Genomic DNA, 22221 nt, shown 5'->3' with positions numbered 1-22221 from the left:
CAAAACATTTCAGACCTTGCAAAGGGGATCAAAAAGTATAGAGGTGAGGTTAAGGTTATGATCAAAATGTTTACGTCGAAGGCTCCAACTTCTACAGTGTGTAAGTGTTGGGATACCGGGAGTGGGCGGAGTGTGTCTGGGGTAGGGGGTATAATAGATAAACAATATCAATATCACTGAACTCTTGGACAGTGGGTTTAATCGTCAACGGATCAACCGCTAAAATAGGTTTTATTTAGAAATCTATTCGTAACAACTACACGAATCACCAACAAATGCCACAAGTGAACAGATTCGAATTATATTTTGTTACCAAAAACGTTCGTAACTGACATATTTATTTCACGTAATCAAGGATTATCAAAATAATAACACGAAGATGGTGATGATCAAGAGCGTGTATGTTGGGTCATCGAAATAGCAAGGACAATTCACCGAAGAAGTAGTGCAGGATTTATTACCATAGCGATAGGTGAAAACAATGTATTGCACTGCACTATAAGTATGTTGTACTCATCACCTGTTATGTCTGTGTATATGTGCAATCATAAATTAAATACAATACCGCTCTTTTCGAAGACACTAATCGTACATTGATGTGAAATTTCCATATAATTACGATCCAGATCTTCATGCCCATTCTTTGATAATCACTGGTGTGATGCAGAGCTACAGTGTACGTCTAGTGCAGGGCAATACATTACAAATTGTTTCATCGCTATGGCAATTAATCCTGTTACATCACTACTTCTACGGCGAATCCGACCAAATATATTCTTAAAACACTGAATTATAGAGCGAATTTTTTTAAAGTATAAGTAATAAAAGCAAAGCCTATATAGAAATTTAGTAACCTGATTCATTCTAAATAACGCCCTTGATTATCATCACTGTCAAATACAAATGTGTTCTTAACATATTTATATTAAAATATATGTAACTATTGACTTTAAGATCATAATTTAATAACATTTCATCACAAATAGGCATAAGCCAAATACCAAGTTAAAAGTTAACTTTTCAAAATGGCAACAAGTACGTCACTGAATAGACACGAATTCGCCACATTTTATAACATATACTTCTATAGCGGTATTCTAAAAACGAAATGAGCAGTTTCCATGTGAACAAGATCGGGATCTGAATATATTTTCCATAATTAACATAGATGTCCGCAGGATAAATACATCACAAAGAGTATGAAAAATCTGGTAACTATATGGAGTCAAGCATATTGCTTCTTATATTAATCTTAAATTGAGCACCAATATACATTGAGAATACTTTCCACATAATGCACATATATATTTTCCTCACAAAAAAACATATTAAATATATTCGGCAAAAGTATTTCTTGGATATCTATTCAATGCACATATTATAATAAAGTAACAATCATTCAAACCTATACCCTCAAAATGAGGTTAGAACATTTTAAACGTCTATAGTAAAGACGCGGTTTGCTACTCATATTTAGTTCAGTATCATCATAAGAAACAATAATGTAGGCCTGCATACGCTTCCTAAGTATTTTTGCAAGGGATGACTTCAAAACCCAATCGCCGGTCCACCGCCGGTGCCTGACAAAAACGGGTATTGGGCCTGGTTTTTATTGTTCGGAGTAATATAGGGCGTGTTTAAACCGCCAGTTCGGCCATGCCAAGGGGCCAGCGGTCGAAGACATCCCGAATGTATCAGATTGTTCGTTTAATAATATCATTGTATGTTTATTCAATTTAAGCTGCCATAAACATGATAAATATTTTTTTAAACTTTTTCCTGCTTAAACATGAAATTCTAATTATGTTTGTCTTAAACACAATAAATGTAAAGACGAGTTTGCAGGTATTTTGTATGTACCATACTTTTAGTGGGTGAAGTATTAGCCGATTGAAAAGAGAAGACTAGTGAACTTTTATATTTCACCCAGTGAAAGTATTGCAGTCTTCTAGCCGATGTCATGTATTCTGCATACTGTATGCATCTTATGTCCTATAATGTACTCCATGTACGTGGTAATCCGTCCGATCCTATGTGATTTTTTGTGTTTTTCTTCTTTCTTCCTTTTTTTTTCGCTTTAACATTCGGTACAATATAGTTACCATAAATTATACGGCATTTCGTCACAACATGTTACAACGTTGGTCCCATTCATTATTGTTCCCTCTAAGTACAATATTATATAAGTTAGGCATTTCGTGGGAAAATGCCCAGTAATAAGCACACACTTTTAACAACAACATTAAAGCTTCCAGTTTGTTAACCTTCCATATATTCGGGCCATATATCCTTTTGTTTATAGACCAAACTTGGGGTCACGAGAACTTCAAATAGTCAGTACACATATCTGAAAGTACATGAAACAATTATTACAAAGTTCGCGAAATATCCAGCATCAGATCTCCATGTTCTCTTTTGTGTGTTACTTGGTTATTTCGTCCCTCCTCTGTACATGCATACACCATATTTTTTTTTTAAATCTAAAAACGGAAAATTTGGGTCAGTTATGCCCATAGAACAGCTTTTTCCGTCGCCTAAACATGCTAAATAGGCAAAACAATTTCATAACGTGAAGTTTTAGGTGTCTCTTTTGTATACAAATGAAAAATTTTCTGATCATGCTGATATCATGGATACACCATGTATAATCATGATAATCATGATACGGTCTACAAAACAGACCAAGAACACAGGCTGCCATTGATAGACCGCGTGTCAACTTTACATCTTCGTGGCCGGGCTTCGTGGTAGACATTTCATCATTTCATCTTTTATGAAGTTCATCCGCACCATACAGTAGGAGTCGTCTACTGGAAGCAGATTATTACCACACCATACACTTTTTCTTCGTGGGCGGATTCATATTGCTGTTGGCTTTACACTTGTACGCTTTGGCAAAATCAACTGAATTGTGAGCTGTTCCAATGACCCTGTAAAATGGTGCATAAAGAAAAACATATAGCCTATATTAAACCTAGAACAATAAACGTCGGGTATCATTGTGACACAGATGGTGACAACCCAAATGAAATAGTTAATATAAAAGAGAACAATTATATGTTCAGGGAAGGCTTTATAAAGATAGAATATATAGACATCGCAAGAAAGTTTCAAACATGTTGCAGGGATAAAACGTATTAGATAATCATTTATTTTTGGACATTACAAAAGTGGAACATTATACATACATACGTACATACATACAATATTTCTATAGCGCTTTTCCGCAGTTCAAAGCGCTTCACAGTACACATGGTACAAAGAAAAACAAATGAAATTACAACAATTCAAAAAGGTGGGTTTTAAGATGCCTTTTAAAGATCTGCAGTGACGGGGCCTCTCTGATGGAAGTGGGCAGTGAATTCCAGGCGAGGACCGTACACTGAGAACCCACGGTCACCTGCAGATCTTTTGGTCCTGCGAATAGCAAGTCTGGTAGCGTCCTTGGATGAGCGAAGATTACGTTTGCTGGAATGGGTGTTATACATAGAAATTAGCTCAGACAAGTAGGTAGGGGCACTGTTATTAATACACTGATACATGAGAACAAGGATTTTAAAGTTAACTCGCTGCTTGACTGGGAGCCAGTGAAGACGGGTGAGGTAAAGTGATATATGATCGCGCCTACGAAATCAGAAAACGGCAAGTGCATGTAAACATAATTATTAATTCTTGACACTTACCTATATCGCCCAGGACTATGAGGATCTGAAAGAATTGATGAATCTACGCTTTCTGGTCTGGCTACACGACACCATACCTAATGTATATTGATAAAAAGCATGATTTGAATGAGGGATATCGGCATTACAAATTCGAAATGCATTGTGGGATAGTTTTAGTACATATGAATTATGACCTATTGGGAAAATTGCTTTAATTATTCATTTATTACTGTAATATTGTTATCATTGTTATAATATTTCAAATATTATAATAATAGATAACAACATTTTTGCTTGTTTTATACAATATTTTCTGAGCATCAAAATATTCAATCTAATTTAGTTAGGCTAATAATGATATAAGACAATTCGTTATTGAAAATAGTGGCAGTTGGCGTGGTCATTGAAATTCTGTCTCTTATTAGTATATTATTTTGTTATTGCTGATACTGCTGCAGTTGTTATAACAAACTAATGGCAGGAACTTACCTGAGCAAAACTAAGAAAAAATAATTGTTCTGGAGAATATTTCTCGAAACCTGGCAGTTTAATAGTTGAGTATTCATTGTCCTTGTACGCCTGTAACCAAATAATAATAAAAACAATTACAACCTTTCAACTCGTTTCTTATTAGTTACTCCGCGCAAAATACATTTTCAAGATTCCGTGTTTTTAGCTATTACGTTATAAAGCAATGGGTATATCGTCGAATATTTGAAAGTATCAAGCATTCGTCAGAAGTGGCTCTAATCCCGTTAGTCGAATGCCGGGGCCATTGTCACGTGTCCAACGGAGTATGATCAGTATAGAGGGTTTCACAATGGGCTTCAACGAGTACGTCGTCGCGGACATGTGCCAGATGCAGTGACTTTGACTAACGAAGTCAGATTCCCTTCTGACGAAAACTTGATACCTTCATATGTCCGACGGCGTACTTTTTGAATTTTGTGAATGCCTGTCGTTAAAACCACTTTTGTAAAACGAAAACAAACACCATGCTATAGTGAGTTTAGGAAGTTGATCGTCAACATGAAGCCTCCAGTGGACGGTTGTTATTGGATTAAGCATTTCTCTTGACCCACAGGCTGACAATAAAATTGTTGACTTGATTGTTGGGAGTGGCCATCTTATCCTTGTTCTTTATCTTCAAATCTTTTTCTCGTTTTTCTTTCCATATAGGCCAGCATGCTTTTATAGGCTTTAAAGCCTGGCTTGAGCATTTTCTTTGGGACTGGTCCCATCAGGACCCAAGTGGTTCTCTACACGGAGCGGAAGTTTTTTTAGCGCTTTTTTTCACTGAAACTTAACTTTGATACGGGCTGTATATAATGGTCCTACGGTTGTAAATAATACTCACTTTTAAAGATTCCTTCAAACCTCCGTTGTCAGCAATATTTTCTCCTTGTGTTTGTATACCATTTAACTGTACATAACAATTAGAGTAAAATATTTATATAATAATAAATAGATAACATGGTTAAGAACAAGAAATACAGACAAAAACAAAATATTCAACCAATATCATATGTACGGAAAACTCTTTGAATTACCAAGAAACTACTAACTAACATGCCTAACTGCAGTGATTACCTCATAAAACATTACATGTTATTAACATGAGGAATCAAAAAAGACACAAAAAAGAAGGGGAAAACAAAAGAAAAAAATTCAACAACAACAAACGTTCAGAAAGTTCTTTCAAAACTGAATGAACTATGAAGACACAAAATGAAAGATATTTTACTTACTAACTTATTGTTTTCAGGCATACGATATTTACTGTATTGATCCACAATGCATTGAGCTCTGTCTTTAAATTGAGATATCGAGCCATTGGACCACCATTGTTTTAAATTTCCATTTTTGTCATACTGTCGACCTGTAATACATTGATAGGGCAATACGTTAGTCCTATAGGTTCAATACCACTAATTACCTAGTAAACGGTATTCAATGTGGAAATGGCTAATTTCGGGTGGGCGGAATTTTCTCATATTCAGAACTCTCACAGTTAAATGCCACCAATATCAAGTAAAACTAGATGATTTAGATGCCACGTGATCAAAAACTCACAGGTTGACCACAGACTTTACTTGTTTTAACGCACTGAAACCGAAAGCTTAAAAATGGCAGTGCACCCTCGGACCTGAAAGTTACAATTAGGTATAAGGCGCATATTTGCCGTGGGGATGAAGTTTGGTAATATTACAACAAAATGTCATATAATGAGAGAAAATATACCATTTTGAAGCATCAATACCAAAAATGTACTTTTTTGGTGATATTACTTGATCAATTTCAGTGATTTTGCAGCAGTCTTTTTAGATGGCACACAAACAAAATAGTTCCTCGTCGTCGTATTTCCATGCATCGCCCAGGCCTATTTAGTGGTAAATATAACCAATAATGTGCTGGATTATCGGTGCCCCAATACGTACTGATGGCTCTTTCTATGCAATCAATTGTGTCGGGCCTGATTTATAGTGTTATCGTTTTTTCTTTTAATATAAATAACAAACGATAACACTGCAGGCAAATGTTCTGACTACGATAGAAGAAGCCATCGGTATTTATCAGGGCACCGACAGCGCTAGACGTCCAAATTGAACATGGTGCCTAACACGAATCCTTTATTAGATTAATGCGTATGTTAATGTTCGTCATTACTGTATACCATCTACAGTTTCATCAGCTCGTAATCGGCGGGCCTTATAACATCGCGGATTAATATCAATAAATTTTGTTTGGAGAATTGTCTTGTAATATCTTGCCAGAAGTATTACAAATTATTAATTGAAGCCCTGTACTTGTCTATTTTTTTTAACACGCAAAATATAGACCAGGAAGATCAACAAATATCATTCTTAACGTGGGTTTACTTCTCGGCGAAGTGATAAAAGCCTAATAATTCCCGCCGATTACGAGCTGATCAAAATATAGGCTAATTGTTGCAATAAATAGAAAACAATGGAAGCAATATACCTTAACTTATATTAGTAAGTTACCTATCATAATATCATCCGTAATGACAATTACAAATGACAAAATACATTATGGTAATTATTTACCTACGTCATCGAAGCCATGTGTTATTTCATGTCCAATGACTGTCCCTATGCCACCGTAATTTAGATACCTGAGTGCAGCGGGAAAAGAGGTTCATGTATTAGTCTGAATGATATGATTTTACATTAAAGCCATATTATAACATTTGCTGAGGAAGGCGCCCTCACTGAATTTTTTAAATTCCTTTTTTACACGATTAAATTGTACTTTATTAAACCAATATACCCTGCAAAAAAAACAAGACTCTAGGTGCTGTAGTTTTGTCAAAATCCGAGATTTTGAATAAAACGCCGGAACCGGCGCTTTATTATTACGATGGAATTATTAGTCGAACGCATACACGATGTTCATAACACACAATACGTACACGGCGTGCGGGACGGTGATATACACAACAAAGGGTCGTACCACAACATGACCGAAGGAGTGGTACGTATTGGCGACCGGGATTGGCGACATGTGCGCTGGTAGTAAATTCCAATTTTCTTTGCTTTGGCGTAGTTGTTCGGCTCAAAAATAAAAGGGGATATATCTGACAGTAAAAGCTAACATTTTATGGCAAAGAAATGCTAATCTATTTTGTTTGAAAATGTTATAATATGGCTTTAAGTTTACATTTAAATGCGTGTTATACACTGAACACAATTTTTAACGTGGTCCTGTGTTGATAAATTAACATTTCCATTGAAATGTTAACAATTCATTGACACTCCTGTGAAAAGAAGTTACAATAACATTTCTAAAACGTAAACACTTTTATTAACACTTCTGTTAAGTTCTGTTACGGAAATGTCAATTGTTAACACATTGACACGTTAAAAATTGTGTTCAATGCACACATTAATAATATTACAAAAATTTGACATATATGTGTACAAATGTATAGTATATACATACGTGTTAATAAAAAGTATTAGCATTTCTTTTCTGTGACCCAGTAGGGGCTACTTGATATTGTTATATAACTTGTTAATCAATATCTTACCAAGGAGAATCTGGATTGTAAAATGGAGGCCGCAGAATCCCAGCTGGAAATACTGAGAAAGAGAAAAAAAAAGGTTAGTCAATGCTTCTTTCTAAAGGCACTACGTACAGTTTGGTCCTGCATCGCTATCGCGTGACCCAAAATGTACTGATGGCTCTTTATATCGTGCCCTCGATAAATTGTACCGAGAATAAAAATGAACAATTATGCTATCGGTTTGGTTTTTATTTAATTCACATCTGAGTCTATTCACATCAGGACAAGTAAAAACGATTTGAACAAGGACCAGGGTCGCCACAGACTTTCTGGAGCTTACAACTCTTTACTGCGTCAGAGCAGTTCACGTGACTTACGTCACGGTTCGACGGTATCTGACCAGTAACAAGCATCTTTCACCAGTCCATCTACCAAGTGAACCCGGGGGGGGATCACTCACATAAATGGTCTGTACGCATGCGTGACCAAAAAACAAGTAAAAGGGGGTATTTTTATAGGAAAGGAAAGTTACGAGCGTGACGCGTTTAGGGTCTAAAAAACAGTGATTTTCAAAAATAAGGGTAGTTTTCTGAAACTGGACAACTTGTTTAGGGTACCTTTTCAAATTTTTGGTAAATTATGAGTCCAAAAAGGGTACATTTGTTGCATTTTCACCAGCCAAAAACTCATTAGGGGGGTAAATTCTACACTAAATTACCTTATTAAGGGTCTAAATTTGCTGGTAGGGTAAAACTCGTTTAGGGGGTGTTTGAAAAAAAATTGGTCACGCATGCGTACACTGTCATATTTGAGTGGCCCCCCGGGCAAGTGAACAAGGAATAGTGCTACATTCCGAAAGCTCTCAGATGAGCTAATTTCCGCTTTGACTGAGTAATAGTTTAGTTTTTCTTCATCATGATTCATGACTCCACCAAAGCAGCTAAGTTTACACCAACGTATCAACCATCCCAGTTATGACAATATCAGTTTCAGACTTAACTTACCAATCTGATTATGTGATGGACTATAATACGCATTTACAACTGCAGGTCCGATGAACCATCTTTATCAACAAAACATCAAACAAACATCTGCGTTACAATGACTCTTTAATAATAAAACATTTAAATTGACATAACTTCAAGGTTAAGTAGGGAGAATATACGTGGGGGTATCAAAAAGTTCTAAGCCTCACCTAGAAAGCATAGCAGCATCTCCTAATTTACATTGTAATTAAAAAGTATGTTGCCATATAAGGCTATGCACCGATATTCATATATCTGTCATTTGTTATTTTCAAGTGAAGTCCTTTGAAACAGTCTTCAGATTCAACAAACATCTGCGTTACAATGACTCTTAAGGTAGTTATAGATAATAAAACATTTAAATTTACATAACTTCAAGGTTAAGGTAATACACTATTTTAAATTGTTGCGATTTGGTAGTTCACAACATCTTGCGAATGGTAGTAAGCTTTGGCAAAAATTGCATTGCTCATTTCCTTGCGAGTGTGTAGAAGAATTCAAATATCACAGAAATATTTTGTAGGTCCTGTGGTTCTTGAGTTATGTTGTAAAGAGGGCTGAAACAACAACACTTTTGTAAAATGTACATAACTTATTAACAACAATAAATTAAGCAAGTTTTCAAAGTATATGATTTGTATAATGAACTTTTGCAAAACATCAAAGTGTTATTTTTCAATAATATATTGATTTAGACAATAAAAATCGATTTTTGTAGCTGCTTCGACCAACAATATCGCATCTACCCTTAAGTAGGGAGAATGTACTAATCTGGTGTTCATAAGCATGGGCAAATCACGACATTTTGAAAAAAGTATGAAAAGAGGACTATTCTACTTACTCGTCTTTATCGACTTTCGTACGTAGTCGTAATAACTCATCCTGGGCGCCCCATTTGTTGTAATTCATTATATTCTCAAAGAACTTCCCTTCCAATACGCTAAGCTTGAAAATAACAAAAACAGGACATTAAGTAACGTGTGAGGAGGAAAAGGCATTATACGTATTTTTGTAAAAGGCATAGTACATTGGAGTAACTTTATAAAGAAGGAATGACTTCTCTATTACGATAGGCTGCCACAGATTTTTTTGTGGATATCTAGATCTCACACCACCAAATAAATCCCCATAGAGATGTGTACTAAATTTGCCTCAAGAAAACGTCATTTTTTCTTCGCAGGAGCGACTCAGTTCTTATGATGGTTGAAATTAACCCTAGCCTGATCCCTCTGACTAGGAAAAATATAAGTTGACCGTCATTATTTTTACGACTGGCCCTCGAAGTCTGTGATGTCTGGGAATTACCTAATTTACATGCACAATCATGCCAGTGTTTAGAAAAGGCTGCTTAAAATCATTAAAAGATACTCAATCTCTCCCATCTGTGGTACACTTGCAGGATTTGATATTACTAATCATGCCCAATCCAAACTTAACCCAAATTATGCAAATATCTGCTCATATTAATGCTTACTTCAGGCGTCTATGAGGTTTTTCTGAGAAATGCATCAAGGGCGCACAACCATATAATACTAATACTATTTGGTAATGTGAAATCTCTATTGAACTACTCTAAAGATGATGCTAAAACCACGATATCACCCTTTAAACATCATGCACAATATGGAAACACTGATGATTGCACTTACTTTGTCATAATATTCATTTAATTTGCTGTCTTTTTTAATCCAATCGGGGTAGCCAATTTTTTCACCGATTGCGTCGCACTGTAAAATTATTGAAAGAGTTGGACCAAAGATTAAAAACAGGAAATTAAAAAAGAGCTATCCATTACAAGGCTGTCCATTACTTACAACAACAGAGCTTGTGCAACTTGGCAAGAACTTAATAAAGTTGCGAACGACAAACAAGAATCGAATGCATATCAATTTAAAGAAAACACGCTAACACGGGTATTGTAGGTCTACATAAAGACCTACATACCCACACACAGTGGCATTTTGTTTGATGTATATAGAATTGGCTTCATTATTAACTAAACGCAAACTATAGATGGCGCTATTTATCCTAAATCATATTTCTTTATTTACAAGGGTTAGGGGATTAATACTGCCATTAAAACAGCTGGAATAGGTGAAACAAGCAGCAAGGAAATTTTATCAACATATTTTATCAAACAATAAAAGGAATTATTTGTATTAAAAGTTTTAAGAGTAATTTCAGTAACTAAATAGCGCCACCAATTTTGTCATTATTAGATACATTTTATATCCGAAAATGCTTAAAAATATACTATAAAAGTGAATAATTTTGTAAAAGAGGGGAAATTAAAGTTGAGAATGACTCAAAAAGCATCTGTATACATTAGCATGATACCACTTTCAGCTGTTTATGCCTAAAATTTGGTTTTACATGACGTTTTGTTTGAAAAACTAATAAATGATCCCACCAAACAACCGTGGCATCCACACACACCCCACCCCTCCCCACACATACCCCACCCATACATCCATTTCATCAGCATTTGAGAGACTGTTGTATATGATATACATTACACTTTCAGACTATGTTAATAATACCACAAACTTGATGGCAAAGTTATCTTACCGAGTTCTGAAAGTGACCACAACATCACTTTCGGTATACTTGTGTACGCAAACACAAACTGTATCCTTGCATGCACACACCCCACCCACACACACCTCAAGCCTATTATTACACACGACTCACCTTTTCTCTTGCTACAACTTTAGTAGCCTCGTCCATCCAATCATTGTATTTTAACATATCTTTAAATGATGTCTTTAAATTGGCTATTAAACTTTCAATCTGCAAGGAAATTAAGATATTGTGGCTAACTGTGATTAAATATAATAACTAGCTCTTTTGTGCATGCAAATTAATGTCTGCATTCCACTTAAGAAGAGGTATTGGAGAATGTAATGCATTAGATTACAAACCATGATAGGTTACTTGTAAGTGTGTTAGCATGCGACATCATGCAACAAGATGATATATTCAAGTGAATCAGTGATGTAGCTGATGCAAAAACAGTTTTTGTTTAAGGTATTGTAGAACTTGGTTGTTCGCTGTAGGATAATTTGGGCACAATTCAAGCAGAACAGATAGCCATACATCCCAAAGATCGCTGCGCATGGATCCATCTTGTGGTCGCCTGCTCCGCAGCCGAAGGGTTGTTTGTTAGTTGGTTGGATGGTTTAGGTGGATGGTTGTCTGATAAGTTGGCTGATTTGGTATGGTTAGCCGATTGGTTAGCTGATTTGGTATATTAGGTGTTTTAGATTTTTGTTGAATAAATTAATTCGCTGTAGAAGTATGATGTAACTGGATAACTACCATAGCGATAAGTGAAAAACTTGTTGAATGTATTACTCTGCACTAGACGTACGCTGTGATTGATTATGACATAAAGACCTGGATCGTAATTATATGAAAATTTTACATTTATGCCAAGTCAATGTACGCTTCACTCACACCTGTACAATTAGTGTTTTCGAAAAGAGCGGTATTGTATTCAATCTATGATTGCACACATACACAGACATGGCAGGTGATGAATGCAACCTACTTATTATAGTGCAGGGCAATATATTCAAAACTTTTCACTTCTACGGTGAATAGCTTTCAAGTCGGGGGTGTTACATATAATCACAAAAGAGAACATCTTTCGCTTACATTTGCTTTGCTCTTTGCGTCAAAATTTTCCTCCACGTACATTCTTCCTGTGGCAAAACCAAACACACCATTGGAATCATCGACACAGTCTCGCCATCGTGGAGGCACAGTAGTCGTTCCATATAACACTTTATAATATTCCTGTTTAGCATCTCGGAATCGTTTACTAAGACTTGAAACCTTGGTCATTACAAGTCGCCATATTATGTAATTAGCAACGGTTCTGAAGGGTTAGATCAGAAGAAAAACAAAACAATCAAACCAGTTATAGATAGAAAGGAAAGTTGACTGTCAAGGTGTGCATTAAGTCCGTTAGGTTTGTAAAGGAGTAGAAACAGGGTAGAAGAGCGAGGTACCACTCGCCATAGAGTGAAAATTTCAATCTTTCAAAAGGACGGAAGTAATATGAACTTCACATTTCATGTTGAAAAGTATTACTTGCTTATTTTAGTAGAGATTTCTAATTTCACTCTTTTTGCAAATCTGCATGTTCCGAAATGCATGGTCCGGCAGAATACTCGGAAAAAGGATTTTCACTCCGATAAAGTTTAACATTCAAGAATAAAAGTAGCGAAGTTAGAACTTTTGTTCATTTGTTGCAGGACAGAAACCTCCCCCCCCCCCCACAATATAGTTTGATCAGCTCGTAATCGGTGGGCCTCGTGACATCGCGGATTAATATCAATATATTTTACTTCGAGAACGGTCTTATGACATCTCACAAGAAGCATCACAAATTATGAATTAAAATCCTATACGTTTGTCTACTTCTTTTAACATGCGAAACTAAAAAGTATACCAAACAGGTCATCTATATACATATCACTCTTAATGTGGGTCTACTTTTTGGCGTAGTGGTATAAAAGCCTAACAATTCCCGCCGATTACGAGCTAATAAAATTGTAGTCCTAGCTGTGGTAGGATAGTAGTGCCATCGGTAGTTGTAAATGATAGTAATAATAGGAGTGTAATGAGGGAGAGAAGGTAAAGCAGGAGTATCTCTACAGGAACAGGGCAAATACGAAAAAAATAATAAAAAGAACAGGAACAAAGTATGTCCAGACCAGTAGCGTAGCCAGGATTTTAGTGTGAGGGGGCAAAGCCAAATTTTCGTCTCCATTCATCACTTTTTTGGCCGATTTTTAGGACACTGAACTCTTTGCCGTCCCCATGATCCCTGAAAATTTTCTGGGAGAGGAAGTTTGCCCCCCCCGCTACACCCCTGAGAAGATCCAAACAAATAAAGAGATGAACGTAAAACAATCAACCTTCATGTACTAGTAAGCATATTCACAGTTTAGTCTAGTATCAAGTCAGTATCAGCTAAGCCAAAAAAGAAAAATTTTCACACGGACATATCTTAAAATCCTGTGCATCAAAATGAACCAAAATTACACACAGGATTACTTCAATCAATACTCTACTCTAAACACATGTCAGTAACCAAGGACAACATTAACAGTCAAATAAATGGCACCCAGCACAAGAAATCTGTGAGAATGCGTATAAGATCCTTACACAAATGACAATTTCCAAAGCGTAAGTGGAATACTAGTGTGAAGCGGGACCGATTTCTGCTTTTCAAACACCTTCTTCAAAAAACAGGTCTTGTTCTACACTATTCTACTTACTCACAGATTTTAAGATATGACCTTGTGACAAATTATAAGTTTCTTTTTTGGCTTAGTGTAGCATAAAAAGGTCGAATGCCATAATTTCGTGTATGCTTACTGGACTGATAGGCCATCTGTTTTGGAATGCCATAATATTGTTACCTGCTTGGTGTTTCTTCCAGTGTGAATCTAGTCGCATTGGGTACATAGACCGGTGATTGATTGATTATAAGTTCTGTAGTTTTGATAGGTTTGGTTTCTTCTGGCATCATTATATCAAAATATCTTGCCCAGTTAATCTGGAAATGATAGAAAACATGATCAATCCTAAATGGATGGCATTGAAAGAAGTTTTATCAAAAAACCATACCAATGTCCTCCTCATAAGGATTCAGAAAAAATGATCTATCTCTGATGTACAGTTCTTTAGTTATTGGCAAAACATTACTTAAAATGTCCAATTTTGGGCTCCGCAGATGGACACATGTGGATTGTATTTGCGGTTGGTTAACCATATTCTTACAACTTGATTTGATTATTTAACCCTGTCCACATGGATTGACAGCAGATGACAAAGTTCCAAATTTTCATAAAAATTCAAAAAAAGTTCGAAACTTTATCTTTTCATGACCATATTTGGAATCAGCATGAAAAATGCATTAAAATGAGTACAAACAAGCCCGGTATTGATTCAGTGTTTCGTGAGATAGCTCTTAATATTTTGAGAAAATATCACATAACGTGGACTCTTTATGTTAAAGCCTATGACCAACACATAAAGCATTAATGCACACCTGTTCTAACACTACCCCCAACTTACCCGTGGTATTTCTTTGCTGAGAGATCCAAGAGTTATAGGATTATAGAGTTTTTCACTATCTCTTCGTTCTTCAGGTGGAACTGTCATCTACATAAATAAGCAATAATATTATATTATAATACAATACAATACAATACAATACAATACAATACAATACAATACAATACAATACAATACAAAGAGCATTTGTGCCATTTTCAAAGGACTCGGAGCGCTTACAAAATAAAGACCATAAAACACTACTACTTAAAACTACACTTTAATTGAAGGTACAAAATTCATTCCGAAGACCAATAAGAACAAGTTAAAGGAACAAATCAGTTTTAAGAGCGTTTTTGAACATTATTTGTAGATGAAGATTGCCTAATAAAAGGTAGCTTAATCCACTGTTTTGATACAGAAACTGAGAAAGTTTTATCCCCAGCTACTCTAGTGATAGGATATTCAAGACGAAGATGATCATTGCAAGATAGGAGTTGTCTCTTTGGAACATACAATGATAAACAATTTAATATGTTGCTCCTTGGTTGTAAAGACATATATAGACAAGCAAAAGTAATTTGAAATATTGCTAATACAAATGCTAATAAAACATTGTATACCGATTACAAAACGTGAACTAATATTATAAATTAAAAAATGTGAAAAGTTCATCCAAAAAAAAAACACGGGTCAATCTGTAGATAATAGTATACACGTACACTGAAAATATACTTTAGTCAATTGACAAATAAAAATTTGTCATACGGCATGTCTAAAACGACAAACTATCATTTGTCATGCACATGCACCGTATGACTAATTTTGATTTGTCATGCAAAAGTGTCTAAAACGACAAATTTCTGAAATAATTTGTCATGCAAGAAAATTAATTTGTCATGCATGAAAATTAATTTGTCGTGCTGAAAAAATAACTTGTCATGTTTGCTTGTTTAATTTGTCACTTAACAAATTGGTGACAGTGATTTGTCACCACGCCGTTACCAGCATATGATACATGAGCATGCAGACGATTATTCATGAATCCCGGTTCGTGAAATACGTCATCTGATTAATACCTTGGACAGGTAAGAATTTGTTTTTGCCATGTTTCAATTGTAATAATTTGCACAGTGACTTGTGTGCACGGTAAGCTTAATTGCATTACGGTGTACATGTGTGGTGCCGTACATCAATTATCGTGTCAATGTTTTCATGGTTTGGCCCCAAATTCCAGCCTTAGTTGTCACATTTACAGTGCACAAAAGTCACTGTGCAAAATATTACAATTGAAACATGGCAAAAAACAAATTCTTACCTGTCCAAGCTGTAGATCAGACAACGAATTTTACGAACCGGGATTCACGTATATCATCTGCATGCTCATTGTATGCTGGTAATGGCGACGCGGTGTCTTGCACGTAGGCTCGGAAACCCGTTGCTTCTAGCTAATTCGTCAATGGAACTTGTCAGCTATAAAATTTAATTAGTCGTGTTCAACAAAGTTTGTCGGCACGATTCGTCAAACGTGTATTAACTTGTCAATTCTTCATCTCCTGACGAACTGGATTCGTCATGACCAATACATATTGTACACGCAGATTTGTCAATCATTAAAATTTGTCGATCACTAATTTTGATTCGTCACGCGATTAAAATGATTTGTCTGGTAGTTTGTACAATTTGTCGAATAGATGTGATTATAGTCAACCGACAAATTACCTTGCATGACAAATTTATATCCCCTGTTTGACAAATTTTTCATCGAATTTGACTAATTGTAATTTTCAGTGTAGACTAAATAAATTAAACTTGGCAATTACTTTTGCTTGTCTATAAATGTCTTTACAACCAAGGACCAACATATAAATTGTTTGTCATTGTATGTTCCAAAGAGACAACTCCGGCGTAGAAATTACACTTTTTATGCAAGAATATTCTGCCCAATATCGTAACTTTTTGTCTCGTTTTTTTAGCAAAGAATAGTTGTTTTTTCTCGAGATATACGTTGTCATGGTTGTAGTGAAGTTTTGAAAAGCAAAACATATTTTGGCATGGAATTTATTTCTGATTTGTTAATCACATGTATGAAATATCGCATATTTAAAATGAACAAAATTCTATGTGCATACCGTAAAAATGTGTTTTCTTTTAATTTACAAATACCTGTGTTACAGATATTTGTAAATTAAAAGAAAAAAAAGAAATATCATCCTAAAAATTTGTTCTTGTCCGACCAACTCGTTAATAGGTACATTATGCTTATCAACGAATTTTTACGGTATCACGCTTATAGAGGGAAATGTTTACTTACATTGGCGAGTATAGTTTCAAATTCTAATACGTCATTCATGTCATCGGTTGCTGTTGTTTCATCAGCTCCTAGCATCTTTGTGACCTTGATCATCAGATCCATGTAGGCTTTTTTATACTATAAGAAAAATATTCAAGCATAGACCATTCTCTTAGAAAACACATTACATTAACTGAGTACACCAATGTGATATTTAATCCGCACCAAATAGTCGTGCGATAGACTCTTTTCATGCTCATTCACCTGTGTAGTAACGGCCTTGAGCCACGTGAAATAAGGAAAGGTTAAAACATGACACTGGAGCAAGCTCCGAAATCTCCGTGTAAATTTAGCTACGGAGAGCAAACTGTCTCATTTGCATAACATGGAATCAACAGTCATGTTTTAAATGAGAGCCAACACCCTGCCATATAGATAATATATCAATTTAGATAATACCGGGTTTCTCATGAGAGAGTAACGCAAGGTGGATGAGATTTCTGTAAACCAGGTTTATTCGGGAGGGGGGGGCACATCATAAATGTTTGGTAGGAATGCTCTCCTGGAATTTCGAGGTGGTGGTGTAGGTCTTTCGGAGCAGACAGCGTAACGGTAAGAGAGGGTCTTTTGGAACTGCGAACAGGTAAAAGGGGGGGAGCTTTTGGATCTGCAAACAGTCAAAATCAAGGGTCTTTCTTGGCTTTCTGGTTGAAAATCGGCTGAAAATAACAAAGAATGTGAAGAATGAGCAACTTAGCAGTCTTTTAGAGCCGGTATTATCAAAATTAAGGGTCTTTCAGAGTTCTGTTTTATATAGTAAACTTCAGGGTTCGTTCGGAGATGCGCGGTCCAAAACAGGGGCATTTCCGGGGGAGCATACCGGTATGGTCATTCGTGTTGAGTATAGGGGGTTCATTTCTTCGTTCTTTCATGATTTATGGATGTTCTGTTTTTCCTGTAAAATATCATGATATCACCGCAAGTATATCGTTAATATCACATTGACTATGTGTGAACATTTAAAGCAAGTAAGGTGAAAAATGTTTTAATAAAATGTTGTTTTATTTTTTGACTTACTTATCGATACTTACATTAGCATTGGTATCCTTAAGGTAGTAATCCCTGCTACCCATGCCGAGGCCAGCCTGGTCCAGCTGTCAAAAATAAGAAGCATATCATCATAATTATTTTGATAGTCATACTCCAATCTCAGCTGCCACATACCCCACTAAAAATCCCCCAGTATGCCCCCCTCCCCAAAACCCCCAAATCACACAAATTTCCACTTTATGAGGCAATTTTGTGCAAAATTTGTTGATTATGCCCCCATGCACCCTGATTCATCCCACCCCCCCCCCCAAAAAAAAAATCCGGGTGCCGCCACTGGTTAGGTACTGGTCACAAGTAAATTGTTGCTAACTAATTCAAGTCTATCGAATAAATGTGTATATAACAAGATGTAAGAATAAATTAAGAATGGTCAATAATCTTACATATATCACATATCGCGAAGAGTCCTTATCATCGGGTCCTACGCCTGTAGAAAATATAACACCCATGTTGTATTCACCAGCAAATGTGGCTAATAATAACTCCAAGTCAAAGGTATCCTCAGTCCAATTTCCGCCTTCGTTATTCCCTAGCACAGGCCATCCACCTAACTCCTGTAGAAGCTTAACAAGAGGATCTTTATCCCGAGTTTCAATGGTATCTGGAATAGCAATATTAATAATAATTAATGCAGAGGATTTAATTCACTATTTGCAGAATTGTTTTTTCTTCTTTCTTTTTCAGAGACCCCAAAATATTTTGGGACTCACTCATAAATATTTCATTCCTATCAGGAATCATGTTCACTCTGGTGTTTCTAGATGTTTATAGAACTAGCAACACTTCATGTCGGGTTTTGATGATGTCACCAAACTTCATAGTTGCCGCTTCAGCTGGTTAAAAATTGTATCCGTCTAAATCAGACAAGAGTGTAACCGGCTCTAAAGAACATCTTGAAACACTAGACTATATGAACAAAATATTTGATACGAATTGACTTCATGCGTGAATGAGGAAAAAATCATTTTCTGCAAATGGCCAATTCCATGCCAAAAGTGCCTTTTGTAACGTCCGTAACAAAATTTTGAAACATTATTGCTCAAGCCAGGAGCATTTATTTCAAACTTGCTAATCATGCCGCCATAGATTAATATCAGACCTACTTCAATTAGATAGTAATGAAAAAAAAATCGGAGGAAGTGCCTTGACAGTTTTTTTTTTTTTTTTCATTGTGTAATAGCGTTACGGACGTTACATTTGAGATAAAATGTAACATCCGTAACACCTAGTGATATCAGGACCCGCCTTTTATCTCCTCTTCCATATATTTCAATAAGCATTAAAGGTGGGTAGCCTGGTTAACAGCCTCATCCCCCCACCACTTTACCCCATCAAAATGCAGATTTTAGTATCAGGTGAAAGCTCACATTTTTCTCATTAACATATTGAAATTAGGCGTTCCAAATCGGTATATTCCGAAGAAATCAAAACAAAGCCGCTGTCGAATTAGTTTCAATTGTGGTATATCACGTTCGAGACTAACTCAACAGTTTTTGATGATATCTTCAGGAATATACCGATTTGAAACTTTGAATTTCAATATGTTAATGAGAAAATATAATCCTTCATTTGATATCACTTTATTAAAGGATCATGACATGGTTGACATTAATAAAAACACTGTAGACTACCCGTATCATGCTGTATAAATGTAAGTAATTTCCAAGGAATTTACATGTTCTTTTTGCATGAATGCTTGAAAGGGACAACATTTTATGTTATACATAAGTTTTAAAGAATTCGATTTTCCAAATATATCAGGTCACCTTCCTTTAAGTTAGTAATCAAAGATACAAACCTCTTGTGCCTTTCCTTAATTAATTTCACGATCTTTATTAAGCACTCCAGTCTGAGAAAACGGAATGGCTTAAACGTGGGACGGATAATATAATAATGACTGCAGACGGGTCATCAAAATTAATCATTAAAATTAAATTATGATTGAATTGTGACGGTATACTGTGTCTTTCCCAATTGATATTTTGCATTAGTAGCACAGTACATTAGTACTCCAGCATAAAATATGTATTTTGGCAAGATGTCTCTCCCGATTCCAGAAAATTATAGTTGTAACTTTTGGGATTAAAACACATTTCATGTTGGTAAATAAAACATAGCTCAATTAGAGTCCAATTTTAACATTTAATCTTTTTTTTTATGTTATCAAAGTAAAAATGTGTGCAAAGTCTAATGTAAGTAGGCCTATGCGTACTTTAATATTATCAAACACATTTTCTGATATTATATTTTGTAACCAGTTATTAAAAAAAATTAATAAGGAGTCTATAATCGGCTTATAATTAACGCCCACATTCTGAATGCTTAGACTTACTTGTATCAAGTCTTTGAATTTTGTGAACGCACTTTTAAAAAAACATGCTTAAATTAACGTTTTTTCCTTCCACAAAAACAAAATGCCAAATACAACAATTTGGTTTTCATTGTTAGCGCAACTAATGGATTAAGATTTGGCTATGTTTCATTTAGCAAAACGTGATAATATTTTTAAGCTGCCAAAATAGGCCTAGTAACTGTAGTTTTCTGGAATCGGGAGTAACCCAGCAAACACAAAACGTTTTAAAAACGTTTTATACAGGTTATATTTTGGGTTTTTGGTTTTGATAAAAACGTTTTAATAACATTAAATGTCGGGTTATATAAAGGTCATGCAAACGTTTTAAAATGTTCTGGATGAAAACACACTACAAAAATATGCAAAAATATTTGTAAAATGTTTTTAAAATGTTATTGTAAAATATTTTTGTCAACACTTAACGTTATGTTAGAATACTTGTAGTAAGTTATCATAAAATGTTTTTGAATGTTATATGAAAAAGTTTTAAACCCTTTATATACCCTTTATATAACCCTACATTTAAACGTTTTCTGACAACCTTTTCTAACCTTTTGCGAATGATGTCGCACACGTTTTGTGTTTGTCGGGAAGGTAAGATATCGCTTGCTCAGTGCCCCGTAACCAGGGGGCTGGGTGGACCCCTTCCCAAAATGCCCCAAAGGTCCCCCTTTTTGACTCCAAACAAATTTGTTTTGTTTTTTAAATCAGCCCCCCCAAAAAAAAAAAAAAAAAAAAAAAAAAAAAGAAAAAGAAATCCTGGTTACGGGCCTGTCAGTGCCAGAAGTGGGCAAGTGCAATAGCTGTTATGTGTAGCTGCCATGCAGAGGATTACGACACTGGGTGCAAATTGCCAAATGTTCACAGGGCAGCTATTGCACTTACCCACTTCTGGCACTAACCAGTCGATATTATAAGTCTAGCCCATGATCACCCTCACTGTACTTTTCTTACCAAGATCTAAACAAGCAGCATAAAAATCCTTCACTTTCGATATTGCATCTATGTCCGCATTTGCTTTTTCCCTCTCAAACAGCTCTGAAATAAGAGAATACAAACTTCAAGTCAAGAAAAAGATGGTTATTCTATTTCATAAAATATAAAATAAAATAATAATTATGTGTGTATCAAACATGCAAGTTCGGCATTGTGGGTAAAATTCTCAAGCCCGAATACACACACTTTTTTAATGGCGACAAACTTTGCATATAGGACCAAACTAAAGAATGCACTCCTAAAATTATTTCACTCAACTTGAGTAAAAAGGTCACAACTCAACAAATTGAGTAAAAAAATACTCAAATTGAGGAAATAATACCCAACATTGAGCTCATATTGATAAATAGTATCCAACATTGAGGGTATTATTTTATTCAATTTGATTAATTTTCTACTCCATTTGTTGAGTTGTGACCTTTTTACTTAATTTGAGTACAATATTCCTAAAAGTGTGTGTTTTTTTTCATTTCATGTTTTGATATAGGCCTATGATGAGCATTCTTTGCTCAAATAAAAAAAATAGCAAAATGGCTTCATCGAAATAATGAGGTAAAGTGGAATAAAGCCCACTTACTACACTGTAAAAAATAAAACTTAAATTACATTATACGAAATAGCATTTAAACACAATCTGTCAGGACAATACGGCTATTTACTATTTTAAAATTGGAAGATACATC

At 35.3% G+C, this 22221-nt stretch overlaps 1 protein-coding gene across 1 annotated transcript in view; it reads right to left on the bottom strand.

The window, feature by feature from the left end:
* Positions 1 to 28: 28 nt before the first annotated feature.
* Positions 29 to 22221, bottom strand: part of LOC140168185 (endothelin-converting enzyme homolog) — a 40001-nt gene continuing 17808 nt past the window's right edge. Inside the window, exons 5-22 of the mRNA XM_072191512.1 lie at positions 21497 to 21580; positions 18573 to 18790; positions 18171 to 18233; positions 17101 to 17217; positions 14808 to 14894; positions 14150 to 14286; positions 12375 to 12597; positions 11409 to 11507; positions 10367 to 10444; positions 9559 to 9662; positions 8697 to 8755; positions 7717 to 7768; positions 6734 to 6801; positions 5414 to 5544; positions 5023 to 5088; positions 4155 to 4244; positions 3684 to 3760; positions 29 to 2930 (exon numbers count right to left, since the gene is read on the bottom strand). Coding sequence (XP_072047613.1) covers positions 2825 to 2930; positions 3684 to 3760; positions 4155 to 4244; positions 5023 to 5088; positions 5414 to 5544; positions 6734 to 6801; positions 7717 to 7768; positions 8697 to 8755; positions 9559 to 9662; positions 10367 to 10444; positions 11409 to 11507; positions 12375 to 12597; positions 14150 to 14286; positions 14808 to 14894; positions 17101 to 17217; positions 18171 to 18233; positions 18573 to 18790; positions 21497 to 21580 — 1859 coding nt within the window. The 3' untranslated portion in view covers positions 29 to 2824. The remainder of the gene's footprint in view (positions 2931 to 3683; positions 3761 to 4154; positions 4245 to 5022; positions 5089 to 5413; positions 5545 to 6733; positions 6802 to 7716; positions 7769 to 8696; positions 8756 to 9558; positions 9663 to 10366; positions 10445 to 11408; positions 11508 to 12374; positions 12598 to 14149; positions 14287 to 14807; positions 14895 to 17100; positions 17218 to 18170; positions 18234 to 18572; positions 18791 to 21496; positions 21581 to 22221) is intronic.

The sequence above is a fragment of the Amphiura filiformis genome, chromosome 13, assembly GCF_039555335.1.
Source record: "Amphiura filiformis chromosome 13, Afil_fr2py, whole genome shotgun sequence".
In the NCBI taxonomy this organism is placed as follows: domain Eukaryota; kingdom Metazoa; phylum Echinodermata; class Ophiuroidea; order Amphilepidida; family Amphiuridae; genus Amphiura; species Amphiura filiformis.
The sequence above is the reverse complement of the archived record's forward strand: the minus strand, read 5'-3'. Positions and strand labels throughout refer to the sequence as shown.